Source organism: Leopardus geoffroyi, chromosome D3 (genome assembly GCF_018350155.1).
Source record: "Leopardus geoffroyi isolate Oge1 chromosome D3, O.geoffroyi_Oge1_pat1.0, whole genome shotgun sequence".
Classification (NCBI taxonomy): Eukaryota; Metazoa; Chordata; class Mammalia; order Carnivora; family Felidae; genus Leopardus; species Leopardus geoffroyi.
This window is the reverse complement of record NC_059339.1, coordinates 46653402-46666707: the sequence shown is the minus strand read 5'-3', so window position 1 is coordinate 46666707 and position 13306 is coordinate 46653402. Positions and strand designations below refer to the sequence as shown.

General features: G+C 35.4%; 1 protein-coding gene across 3 annotated transcripts in view; it reads left to right on the top strand.

Annotated features, from left to right (window-relative positions):
* The window catches only part of OSBPL1A (oxysterol binding protein like 1A), a 246851-nt gene that overhangs the window by 87534 nt on the left and 146011 nt on the right, over window positions 1-13306 (top strand). For 2 of the 3 annotated variants that reach the window (XR_006707209.1, XM_045456885.1), the window contains exons 12-14: window positions 1931-2029; window positions 3229-3351; window positions 9459-9540. Coding sequence is in view for 2 of the 3 variants with exons in the window: in XM_045456885.1 (XP_045312841.1) it covers window positions 1931-2029; window positions 3229-3351; window positions 9459-9540 (304 nt within the window). In the remaining variant the exon portion in view is untranslated. The remainder of the gene's footprint in view (window positions 1-1930; window positions 2030-3228; window positions 3352-9458; window positions 9541-13306) is intronic. The other variant, XM_045456886.1, reaches the window with a different exon arrangement.

Sequence of the window (13306 nt, the reverse complement as noted above, 5' to 3'; positions counted from 1 at the left end):
TCAAAGCTTAGATTATTAAGGCTTATCTTCTTTGTTAATACAGCCATTTAAAGCTATCCCCTCACCTTTGCAACTGTTTTAGTTTCCCTCTGCTAATTTTGGTATATTTTCATTATAATCTAGTTCAAAATATTTTCTAATTTCTGTTTTCTTTAAACCAATGAATGTTAGAAGTGTGTTATTTGATTTCCAAGTAATTGGGGTTTTTATGATTTTTTTTTTGTAATTTATGGATTTATAATTCCATTTTGCTCAGTGAATGTATCTTCTGTGATTTCTGTCTTATCAAATGTATTGAGACTTGTTTGATGGCTCTATGTATGGATTATCGGAGTAAATGTACTTGAAAATGATGTCTGTTTTGCTATGGTTGGGTGTAGAGTCATAAATATTCAGTCATGGTGGTTGATGGTGTTTTTCAGATCTATGTTTTTGTTGATTTTTGGCTAATTGTATCAATTGATGAGAGGAGGGATACCAGAATCTCCGAGGGATACCAGAATCTCCAGCTGTGCTTGTGGAACTGTTCATTTCTCAGTTATTGCTCACATGGCATTCATGTTGTCTTCTTGACTAATTGATCCTTTTATTATTACATGGTGGTCTTCTTTATCTCCTGGGATATATTTACTTTTGCCCAATATTAATATAACCACTCAGGCCTTCTTATGCTGTTTGCACAGTATCTCTTTTTCTATCCATTTCCTTATAACCTATAGATCTTTATTTTCTATTTTGTATATATAGTATATATGTGGGTCGCTGTTAACCATTCTGAAAATTTTGCCTTTTAATTAGACTTCTTTTGAGAATGTGTTCCACTTTCTTCTTCACATATCAGGTAATTTTGTGTTGTATCCTTAATATTATGAATATTAAGTTCTGGGGATTCTGGCTTCTGTTATTTTCCTCTGTTAAATGTTATTTCTATTGTTTTAGCAGGTCATTTTCTTGGCTGGGTTTAGATTGTAAACTCTTGTTTCTTGGCTGGCAGCTCTGGTCTGCATTCACAGAGGTTGGATTTAAGTGACTGCTTTGAATCTTTTCTCAGCATCAATTAGATGTGTGAAAAGACAGAGTTTGGGGATGCCTTCTCTTTTTCCCTTTGAGGATTCCCTCACTCTCTTTAGTATTTCTGGCTCCCTGGTTTCCTTTATTAATTCTCAAAGACAGGAAGGCTGTGGGTTTTTCCACCTGTGCCCATGGTAGTTTTGTGCCACCTTATGGACTTTATGTCCCAGTTGAAAAATCTTGGGGATGGGAACTTACTTGCATAGTTACTTATTTCCTTTCCTCCAAGAGCATGTGCATGCCCCATCAGAGTCTGTCAACTTTTATTCACTCTCCAGTTCCTTTAGGCAGTTGCCTTTTATATTTGTTTCCTGCCAGGAGCGTGGTCCTCTTACAGGGTCTTGTAGCAGAAGTCTGTCTTTTTCCATTCTTAAAGACATAATTATTTTTTATCCCCTCTCTCTTTCTTCCTTCTTTACGAATCTTATGTGTACTAGTTCTTTTACACACAGTTCAAACATTTTCTACACTCAGCTCAGGCAAAAGGTTCAGGAGAGTGATATGAGTAAGAAATTGGAGCTGTGGTATTTAGAGGATTTTACAGCCCAAGTGCATGCTAAGTTATTAAATACAAAGGATAGAACTAAAAAACTACATACCTAATAGACTGTTAGTATTTACTTTGAGTAAGAATATGAAAGCCAGATATTTTCAGACAAAGCTAAGCTACAATGTGTGTGATATTCCCAATGTATTCATTTTTTACCCAGTTTTTCCAGTTGGTATTTTAAATTTTCAGTGGCATATAATTAAGTCATTTTAATACTGTTACATATAGATAGATGATAGATAATTTAGATAATTTTAAGGTTCTATTTTATGTGCATGAATGATGTTGTCTTACTTCTTTATATCCAAGGTAAAATCCACTGATAGCTGCCTCTTCTTTATTAAATGCTTTGATGACACTATTCATGGCTTCAGGGTTCCTAAGAATAGCCTTCAACAGTCAAGAGAGGTAATTTTATGGATTCACTTATATTTCATAAAACTTAGCATTTAAAAGCATAAAGAATATAAGACAGGTTCACTATTAACATCTAAAATCTTTTTGACTGTACCTTTTTAATGGGGGCAATTAAGATGAATCTTGAAATTTGGGTTATGAATTAATTTCTTTATCAACATGTCCCTGCAGGTATCTTCTGTTCATAATTTCCTTTATTGTTTGGATTTTGCGAATGTAAGGGACCCTTACTGGTTTTGGAAAAAGACCCTAAATGATGTAGTCTGCTCCTTAATTTATAGGTGCGAAACTGAAGACCATAGATTGAAGTCATTTCCCAAGGTCACAGAGCTTACAAATGACAAAACCTGGCTTCAGCTTAGGCGTTCTGATTTATTACCGTGTAGGCTCGGCCTTCCTTTGTGGTAAATTGAACAGCAGCAGCAAGCAAGAAAATTGGGATTGATGTGACAGAAATTCATAGTGCAGTTACTTAATAGAGATTCCATATTCCTTCAGATCAAAGGAGTATTCGTAGACCTGTTGTGTTTTTTTGTAAACTACATAAGGGGTTAAAAGAGCCCATTTCCAAAGTGGTTAACCTGCGCCTGCAAAGAACCCTAAGCAACCTAAAGCCTGCCTGTCCCAACATATCATAAAATGGTAAAATATGGCCCTGAGTAATGCTATGAGAAACAAGGAAGTAACAAAGGTATTTTTAGGGCAAATACTCCTTTTGTGAAATCACTGATTTTTAAAAAAAACATTTAAAAGTTAAAGCATCCAGGCAGTTGTTGGCTCTTACAGTGATCTGAGTTTCTTGTGCTTATAACTCAACTGCAAGTTAGTAAAATTTTATTTCTGGATATATTAGTTTGTAATATAATAACATATCCAACAGTGTTGAGAATCTGTAATTTTTAAGTGAAAAAATGTCTACCCATTATTCAGCTTTTATAATGTATTAATGTCATTGAATATATAAACTTATAGATGATATTTTTTAAACTATTAAGAAAAACTTTTATCTAGAAATGCCATGGACAAGAGACTGGTATCATCATTTTGTTGTTGGTTTTGTGTGTGTGTGTGTGTGTGTGTGTTTTAGGCTGTCTTCTCCATGTAAATTTAGGCTTTATATATCATTGTCATATTATCTCTTTTGAGTAAAAATGCATTTCACTTTTATTTCAATTCTTGGATTATTTCAGGACTGGCTGGAAGCAATAGAAGATCATTCTGCGTACAGCACTCACTACTGTTCCCAGGACCAACTGACTGATGATGAGGAGGAAGATGCAACTTCCGCTGTAGACTTGAAGGAATCCTTAGAGGTATATAGAAAAACCTAACCTGACTTTTAGAGCTAACTCTGTCACCAAGAACTTTCTTGTCAAATGTGAAGTTTTGAAATTAAGCTATCTGAGGACAATGGAGATAGCACTGCTGTTTGTCAGGTAACATTTTATTGCCATTTATGTTGTCTGTTATGATGGTACTATCAAATGTCTCTGTAGATAATACTCTAAATATAGAGGGCTGTGCTTCTATGTTATCTTTTTTTTATTAAAATTTTCACATTGCTGTAATCAGATTGTCGGTTTATTTGAAAACTGCTGCCAGTAGGGGGAGCATGCTTGACTTGCTGCCCTTTATGATTTCACTGCATATTTCAGCGTTTAAATAATGCAACCATAGTGATACTTTTCCTGACTGGTAGTTGGATTTAAAACCACTTGTAATCTGTAACTTCATTGATGAAAAGTAAAGTAAAGCATCAGTAATGAATGGAGAGGCCTTCATGTGAGGTGACGTCAATGTATTATCCATAGAGAAATAACAGCATATGTAATTGAAATGAAATAACTATTTTTTTTTCTGGGCATCAGTTTTCTGGCTGTGCCTTTTAAATGGGAATTGGGTTTGGAAGAATTATACTATGAAAGGATGATGGAGTTTCAATCCAAGTCATTATGTCAGAACATAGCAGTTTGCTTACTAACTTTAATCTTTAAAAAAAAAAAAAATTGTTGCAGGATTTGAATGTTTCTAAATCAACAACTTTAATGAAGTTTGCTCGTACCTAAGGAGTTTTATTGACTTAAGGACCTATAAACTTAGGAAAGAGATTTGGGCTTTTTCAATTTCTAATTTTATGATGGAACATTAAGAAGTTTGAGCTCTTCCATGTTCTGTTGAAGACATTCCCCAGAATTTATTGACATTTGCTTTACCAGTGCTACTTCGGTTTTTTAAAGCCTAATGTATAGTGTGGCAACCATAAACATAATTTTCAGATCCATGAACTTTGCAAAAATAATATCTACCAGAGCATCTAAATAACATTAAGACTGTTTGAGTAAAGAAAGAAGGTTTAAATATCTATGGCCAGAATTGTGTCAAACAAATGAAAAACAAAACTGTGCTAAATATTTTAACTTTTAGTCTTTATTCCCTAAGTGAAAAGAAATCCTTTCCTATTTATCCTCAATATAAGGTAAATGATAAAACCCAGAAGGACTTACAAAGCATACCAGTATCTTTCCTAGGATTATGGTAATTTTAAGACCTTTTTAATGGAAGCTACAGGTAAATAAAAGCATACTAACTTGCATATCATTAAAAAATTTTTTCCTTGAAAAAGTGTTTCTTCTTTGGCATAGTTTTCAAATTTTCATGTTACAACTTCAACTATTTTTTACTCACTAGAATATCGTGCTCTTATGTTAACTTTAAAACCATGAAGTTTTTGCCTTCTAGATTTTATAGCACCCAAAGTTTGTGAGAGTTACAGCAAGTGGTAAGCACTTTGAGGTTGTGCAGGTTATAAACATGTCTCTGTCCAATGGAATTGGAATGCTAATTCTGTGAATCTTGACTTAACTCTGTCTCAACTGCTGAAATTTGGTCCAAAAATAGGTTAAAATCTGAAATGAGCTGTGAAGTATGTTGAATTGTAAGACTGGCTCCAGAATGCCTTTGATCATTGGATTCTTAAGTTGTAAGGATATTATGGGACCTATTTGTGAAATGAGATCTATTCTAGATGTTTATAAACTTCTAAAGAAAATTAGGAACTGTAGGACTAGAATACTCTAAAACTATCTGAATTGACATAAAACTAACCTTATTTCCTCAACATGGTTTTGGACAAGAAGTTATGGGGAAAAAATGTCCACCTTGAAAAAGTGACCATGTTACATGTTCTTTTGGTCTTAGTTTATCTCCACCCAAAATGAGGGCCTCCAAAAATTGAAAACAGTTTCTTTTCTCTCTGCATCACTGCCTTGAGGTTAGGTCTCCAGGGAGAAAAGTATAAGATAAATCACAGAAATACAGGCTTCATGGTTGTTGCCTTAATGAAAACTTTGAAAGTATTTCAAATCTAACAATGGGAAGACAGATTCAAACACCGTATTGGTGTAGAAATGTACTGTGCAGTACGATAGCTACGAGACACATGTGGCTCTTCATACTTTAAAATTTCAACTCCTCATTTTAACTCCACCCAATTCAAGTGCTCAGTAGTCACATGTGGCTACCACTTTGGACAGTATAGAATGTTTCCATCATTGTAGAAAGTTCTGTGGGACAGAACAGGGATAGGCTCTCAGATTTGGGGTGGCACAAGCAAAGCAGGGGTCTCCTATGTTGATGATATCTCAGTTCCGTAGGATCTGAGGATGTAAGATAACTCAGTGTTACAAGGAGTAATGAGCAGAGGAGGCTAAAATTTAATCAAGTGAGAAAGTGATACACTTTGCTGATTTAAGAATAAATGATGCCTAATTAAAGTGAATATGCAGGAAAATGAATGTGCATCAACACAGAGCTGATAAAGACTGGTACTTTCTATACAAGAATGAGACAGATTTATATATATTGATCTAAGACTTATGGTTAAGTGAAAAGGGCAAGGTATAAAAAGATGTATCTTTTATACATTGGGAGAAAAAAAGGGATATACACACATATACACATTTGTGTAGACTTAGGTCATCCCTGGCAAGTTGAGAAATTAATAGTGGTGGTTGTTTTGAGGCTGGTAAAGGGGAAAAAAAGGAACTATAGACTGATAGGTATGTGAGAGAGAATTGCCTTTTTCTCTATCTTTTGATTTAATTTTTTAAATTTTGTGTAAATATCTGTTGTGAAATAACACTAAGCAGATGACGGAGCAGGTACAAAGAATGAATGTGCTCTGGATGGACTTACATAGAGGGGAGACGGATTGGGCTGGAGGTAGGAAGCCTCCGAGATGAGCGGAGATGAGCACTGGGGCACAGGACTCACATTCCTGGCTGTTTTCTGCAAAGAGGAATGTCATTGAGGTTCTACAATATACTACTTAAAAAGTTTAATATTATCAAGGTATAATTTTCATATAATAAAATTCATTTTATGTCTTCAGTGTGAAGACACATATATACATGTTTTGACAAATGTATATACCTTTTGTAACCACCAAGAGATGGGGGAGGGAGGGAGGGGGAGAGGACATTTTTATCACCTCAGGAAGTTCTTTGGGGCCCCTTCCCAGGCAGTGCCCTTCATCTGCATCTCAGGCAACCACTGATCTTTCTGTCATTTTAGGTGGTATCAGTTTTGCCTGTTCTAGAATTTCATGCAATTGGAATCACACTGTATGTGCTCACGGGTACCTGTCCTCTTTCACTCAGCTATGTTGTGTATATCAGTAGTTTGTCCCTTTTAATTCCTTGAGTAGAGGTGGTCTGCTTCTGTTCTTTTTTTTTTTTTTTTTCAACGTTTATTTATTTTTGGGACAGAGAGAGACAGAGCATGAACGGGGGAGGGGCAGAGAGAGAGGGAGACACAGAATCGGAAACAGGCTCCAGGCTCCGAGCCATCAGCCCAGAGCCCGACGCGGGGCTCGAACTCACGGACCGCGAGATCGTGACCTGGCTGAAGTCGGACGCTTAACCGACTGCGCCACCCAGGTGCCCCGGTCTGCTTCTGTTCTTAACGAAATGTGGATCCTCTCTAGCAAATAGGCTGGAATTAATGACCTCTCCCCTATCCTATTCAGTCCTCCCTAGCCCTTGATATACATTTTTGAGCTGTTTTTCTAAGCCAGGGATAATAAAGTGGTTTAGCATCAATTTACACAAAACTAGCAGCCAGGATCTGGGTGGGCAGAAGTAGGAGCAGGAGGCCTGTGTTGCGAATGTGCCCCGCTGCTCATGTGGGTGCCTCCTGTACCCTGGGCTCTGTGGCTGTGGATACAATCCTGTTCTTGAGTTCTGTGCCCAGGTAACTTGGGTTCAAAATACTGCCATACTTCAGGTACTAGGTCACTGCTCATAGTGGGATCCTGTTTATGTAGAATTAAAAGGAAAAAATTAAAACCTAAAAAGAGTGCATGACATAAGGTGAATGTCCTAGAAGTTAACAATGGGACACCATGCTGGGCTCTGCGAAGAACTCATATACATTAATCTTCATAAATAGATTTTTAGATTTTCATAACATAACTCATAGCTGCTAAGGGGAAATTACAGCAAACTAGCGAATGTCTGTACATTTTATTGTATTGATATTCTCCTGTTCCTTTTAGTATCGACTTAAACCACACCAATTGTTGAGAACAGAAGACATGTTATTCATAACTATAAAATGGAATGTGTAGATCAAATCTTCTCCAGCTAACCTATTCTGTACCTTTTAAAACAAGTAAATCCTTGATCAGTGAAGCTCTTTTTAGTAACTGTCAGGTAGATATGTTAAGATGAACATTCGTGATTCAAGTATTAGAGGATGATGGTATGGAGACCATTCTTGTCTTTATTACCTGAGGAACTATCACTTTCAGGCATCCATCCAGCTGACCTTGACCATAGAAAGGAAAAGTGAAAACCGTAGCATTGACTTGCACGTGGGCAGGGGTATTAAATATGCAGAGAGTAAAAATGACAACTTTCTGTTAATAAATTATGAGTGATACATTTGGTTGCAGTGCATATTTCAATGCCTGAACCTTCCACTTGTGTTTATAGACTATGTCTGAAAAAACAATCCAACATACCATTTCCCTTTCTATGGTGTTTTAAGTTGCATAATGTAGGTATTTTCCCTCTTCCAAAAAAAAAATTATATTTTGATGTTAGACCTCTCAAAACAGAGTCATGTAGATTTTAAAGAGAACATTGTGGTCACACAGTGTGTGAGAACACTGTCACTGATGTGGTACCATGAATAATTCTGCTGTGGGTGAGGCGAGCTTCATAAGCACTAAAAATTTTATAAGGAGAAAAGGCTGCTTATCTATGTCACTTTGTCATGAAGGACTGATTTGGGGGGAGTAAAAATGTTTAGTGATGAGCCATTTGGGATTAGGAGTACAAAGAGGGGAAGATTCATAAGGTTAAATGTATTACTCTACCTATAACAATGTGATTCTAGTATTAAACTCAAGGTTCTCAATAAATATTTTTCACTGTCATAACCAAGTGACTTGACAATAATTTTCTTATTCTTCCTCTTTAAAGGGAAACTATAAAAAAAACTAACTTCAAAATTACATTGTTAATATAACAAATGTACTTATCTGATTTTTCAGTTTGGACTTCCAAATCTTTACTAAGATGGGATGGAACTTACGTCATAAAATTCTATATTTATGTTTTACTTTTAAGGATCTAAAAATGTAGAAAATTCAGATTGCAAGAAGGATGCTTTCTATAATTGACTTTATCTTATTTTTATAAGCTTTGACTTGCTAAGAAAATGTCCTTATTGGTCTGCTTATGTGAAGGCTGTGAGCACTTAGATTGCTGAGCAAAAATCAGCTAGTGGGTTGTTGGTTTTTTGTTTTTTTTTTTTAACTTTATTTATTTGAGAGAGAGAGTGAGAATGAGTGTGGGAGAGGGACAGAGAGAGAATCCCAAGTAGGCTCCCTGTGGGGCTTGAACCCATGAACGGTGAGATCATGACCTGAGCTGAAGTCAAGAGTCTACCACTTAACTGACTGAGCCACCCAGGTGCCCCAGCTTGTGATTTCTAAGTGTTAGTACCATCTAGATTTTTTTTTTTAATAAAAACAATTTTTAAAATATATTCGTAATACATTTTATAATTCCTGGATGAACTTAATCAAGTACACAAAAAGGATTAATCAGAAATCTAACTTGGATGTATATGGTGTAATGAGTTCTTAGACGTGATTAATGCAATTGTATATTGTCTACATGACAAATGTTGAATGTATTTAAAATTTAGAAAGACTTACTAATCTGTATGTGATTAACTAAATGCAGTATTCAATTTCTAAGGAAATTTTCTCTCATCTTTTTCTCTCTTTATGAAAATATCTCAATTGTGGTATATCAACATATGAACTAAAAGTTTTGATAAAAATATTAAAAGCATATGTACTGTAAAAATCCTGTATTAATAAGTTTTATTTTTGTTTTTGTTTTCCCAGAAAGCACAAAAATGCCAACAGAAACTAGATAGGGAAATTTTCAACTTTCTGAAAATGATTAAGGATTGTGACATGGCTAAAGGTAAAAAAAAAAAAAAAAAAAAGAAGAAAAAAAAACGGGGAACAAACTACAAATAAGACCCACTCTTTAACTCAACCCATTGTCATAGATGTTGATCCTTCATGTTAGATAATTTTCAGTATTCAATTCAGAATTATGTTTGATAAGACTATTTTGAAAATTTAAGACGGTTATTTAAAATTTCTACTCATGGGGGAGGCCTGGTCTGTAGATTAATTTTTTAAGAAAAGAAAAAGGTAACATTTGGGGGCTATAAATTCATTTTGGCTACATAATGAGAATTCTTATGAATCCCAGAAGACTTGGACTTTATTTTTTTTTAAATTTTTTTTTTTTTTTTCCAACGTTTATTTATTTTTGGGACAGAGAGAGACAGAGCATGAACGGGGAGGGGCAGAGAGAGAGGGAGACACAGAATCGGAAACAGGCTCCAGGCTCTGAGCCATCAGCCCAGAGCCCGACGCGGGGCTCGAACTCACGGACCGTGAGATCGTGACCTGGCTAAAGTCGGACGCTTAACCGACTGTGCCACCCAGGCGCCCCAAGACTTGGACTTTAGAATCAAACTGTCTTAAGTTTGAATCCTTGCTCTCTGCCACTTAACCAGTTGTTAATTTGAATAGTATGTTTAACTTCTCTGAGTCTCTGTTTCCCAAATGAAGGTGTTGGTTGTTTCCAGGTCTTGGCCTTTTATGATTCTATGAATGCATATGTGAACTTATCTTTCTAATGTTAATCTACCTTTCAGCAGTAATTTTTTATGCCTTTAGTCTCCATTAGTTACAAATTATCAAGAGTTGACTATAAATACTCCGAAAGTCAAAATAAAATATAAAGTCAGAAATCCAATATAAAAATTACATATTCAGAAACAATTATTACTTTGTAAATTAAAAGCTGTGTTTTTTTAGACTTTAGATTCCTAACTATTGTTTTAGATTTTAGCTATGATGGCTTTATAAATAACTTCACTAAAATATACTTGATTTAGTTGTCTCTGAGTTTATCATTTTTAATCATGCTCAGGTATTTTATATCTGTCCAAATGAACCTCAGGCATCCCTTTATGTCAATTCCACAAACATGTATTTGTATCAGTGATGATAGCTTTGAGAAGAACAGAAGTTAAATCCTTTCGATTATTGTGGGCTGAATATTATATTAGTTAGCACTCTTCATCCTCAGGACTTTTTAAATAAAAGCAGCTTCATTAGATAGAATTCACATAGTCTACACTCCACCTGTGTGAAGTGTTCCCTTCAGTGGTTTTTAGTATATTTATAGTAATGCAACTGTGACCATCAATGAGCTTTAAAAACACCATCTTCAAGAACCATCAAAAGTAAGAAATACCAACAACATTTAAAAGATGTAGAAAATGTCTAGAGTTAGTTGAAATATAAAGAGCAATTCCTTTAACATAGACCAAAGAAAGAAATTACATCAGAACTACAACCAAATTAAGTTTTGGGATTTTTTCAAACCTCAAGTCAAATGTCTTGGTTCATGTTATGTATATGACATATCACTCGTAAGAATGGTGTGAGTCTTTGTGTTTTAAAGACATGAATGGTATTCAGTTATAGAAGATATGTGCTATCTGGGAAATTTTGAGGTGGCTGACTATGATCTGACAATGTTATTTTATGTATCTACAATTAAGTTCATACACAAACAATTGTAAACATTTTTTGAGCCATGGGTATAGAGAGATAATAAATCTGCATATTTTATAAATAGTAAATAGGGTTAAGATGATTTCATGAATGGAATTAAAGAGTTGAAGGTAACTGAGGTACTTTAATGCCAAGGGATATATAGAATAATCTTAAACCATGTATTTTATTGCTGATAGGACATGTTCTGTCAAACTACTATCTATTTCAAACTGTCTACATAGTTTGCCAATAACTTCTCAGGATGAAAAACTAAAATGTTTGTGTACAGAATCAAGGCCTTGTATTTGTGACTGTTGTCTTACATTTTAGTACAAAATTATGTGATCGTTAAGACCCCCCTCCCTTACTTCTTATTCCTACTTCTGCCATGCTAGTTTGGCTCTGTGGCCCCTCAAATGCATGTCCCTGCAGCAGGCTCCCCTGTGGTCTCCCTGCCTTCTGGGACCCCCCTGCATTCCATCCTTAAAGGGAAACCAGAGGCTTTTAAGAGCTCTTCCAACTCAGATTCTCTGAAATACTGCATTATTGCTGCCAGATTAATTTTAGAATGGTACTTTTTTGATCATAGATTTTTTCCCATTGAAAAACTGTTTGATTGAAAAACTGTAGAATAAAACACAAACTCTTTATCCTAGCATTTAAGGACATTCATAGCCCAATCACAAACTTATTTTTCAGTTTTATTTACGATTACAGATCCTCCTCAACTTCTGATGGGGTTATGTCCTGATAAGCCCCTTGTAAACTGAAAATCTCGTTAAGAGTGCATTTAATATACCTGACCTACTAAACATCATAGCTTAGCCTAGCCTACCTTAAATGTGCTCAGAATATTTACATTAGCCAGTGGCTGGGCAAAATCATCTGATACAAAGACTATTTTATACTAAAGTGTTAAATACCACAGAATATCTCGACTGCTGTACCAAAAGTAAAAGCAATGGCTATCTGGATACAGGGTGGTTGTAAGTGTATCAGTGCCGTGGCTGACTGGTCACTACAGCCCACTGCCACTGTCCTGCATCACGAGAGATTATCATACCACATATTGCTAACTCAGGAAAACACTGAAATTCATAATTCGAAGTATGGTTTCTACTGAGTATGTTTTGTGTTCATACCATCAAGTCAAATAATGGTAATTCAAACCATTGTAAGTTGGACATTCTGTACCAAAATAAGGTGGTAATAAAGTGATGGTAATGTGGTGTGATCAAATTTAAGTGTACAACACAACATTATTTATCATAGTCAACAACTGGCTACTACTTAAGGGTAAATTTAGGGCTTTACGGAAGAACAGACTGACCAGCCTCAGGGAATCTTCCAAAAGTTTTATTGCTTTAGGTGATTTTCTTTGTCTTTGCAATCAGGTTTTTGGTAATGATAAAATAGAGGTTTCAATACTGCATTCACTGAACCTTGAAGGATATGTTGCCAATGCTAGATACCTAAGTTTTGGCATGCATCCAAACAGAAATTAGGTCTAAGGAAATAAAGTAGTATTTCAAAGAGGATATTCTGTACCAAAATACAGAATCACTTTATTACTTTAGGATTCTTGGAAGTGAGATTAGTGGGTGAGAGCATATTAATGTTTGTGAGATGATTGATATATTGCTAATGACTTTCTAAAAGATATATTTTATGTGCCAACTTTAACACATATACTTTATTCCATGTTACTACATGCATATAGTGAATCCTTGGTTAAAGAAATTAGAATGATTTCAGTTATTTAAAAGAAAAAAGCTCTTAAAGAAAAAGCACTTTTGTTCAACCCACTTACAACTAGGCTTGGAGTAAACACACTTCCTGCCTCCTTCACTGTTGCCACCGTGGCCCAAGCCATCATTGTCTTTCCCACAGAGTATTGAAACATCCTTCTAACTGGCCCTCTGATTCCACTCTTCCCCTCTACTCCCTGCCCCAGGGACCCTTCTAAAACAGGAGTGTACAATGTTCTTTGCTCAAAACATGTAGTAGATTCCAGGTCATCTCACTAAAAATGAAAGACCAGTTCCTTCTGATGACTCACAAACCTCTTCAGTCCTTTTTGACCTCTCTGTCTTCATGTCCTAGTACTG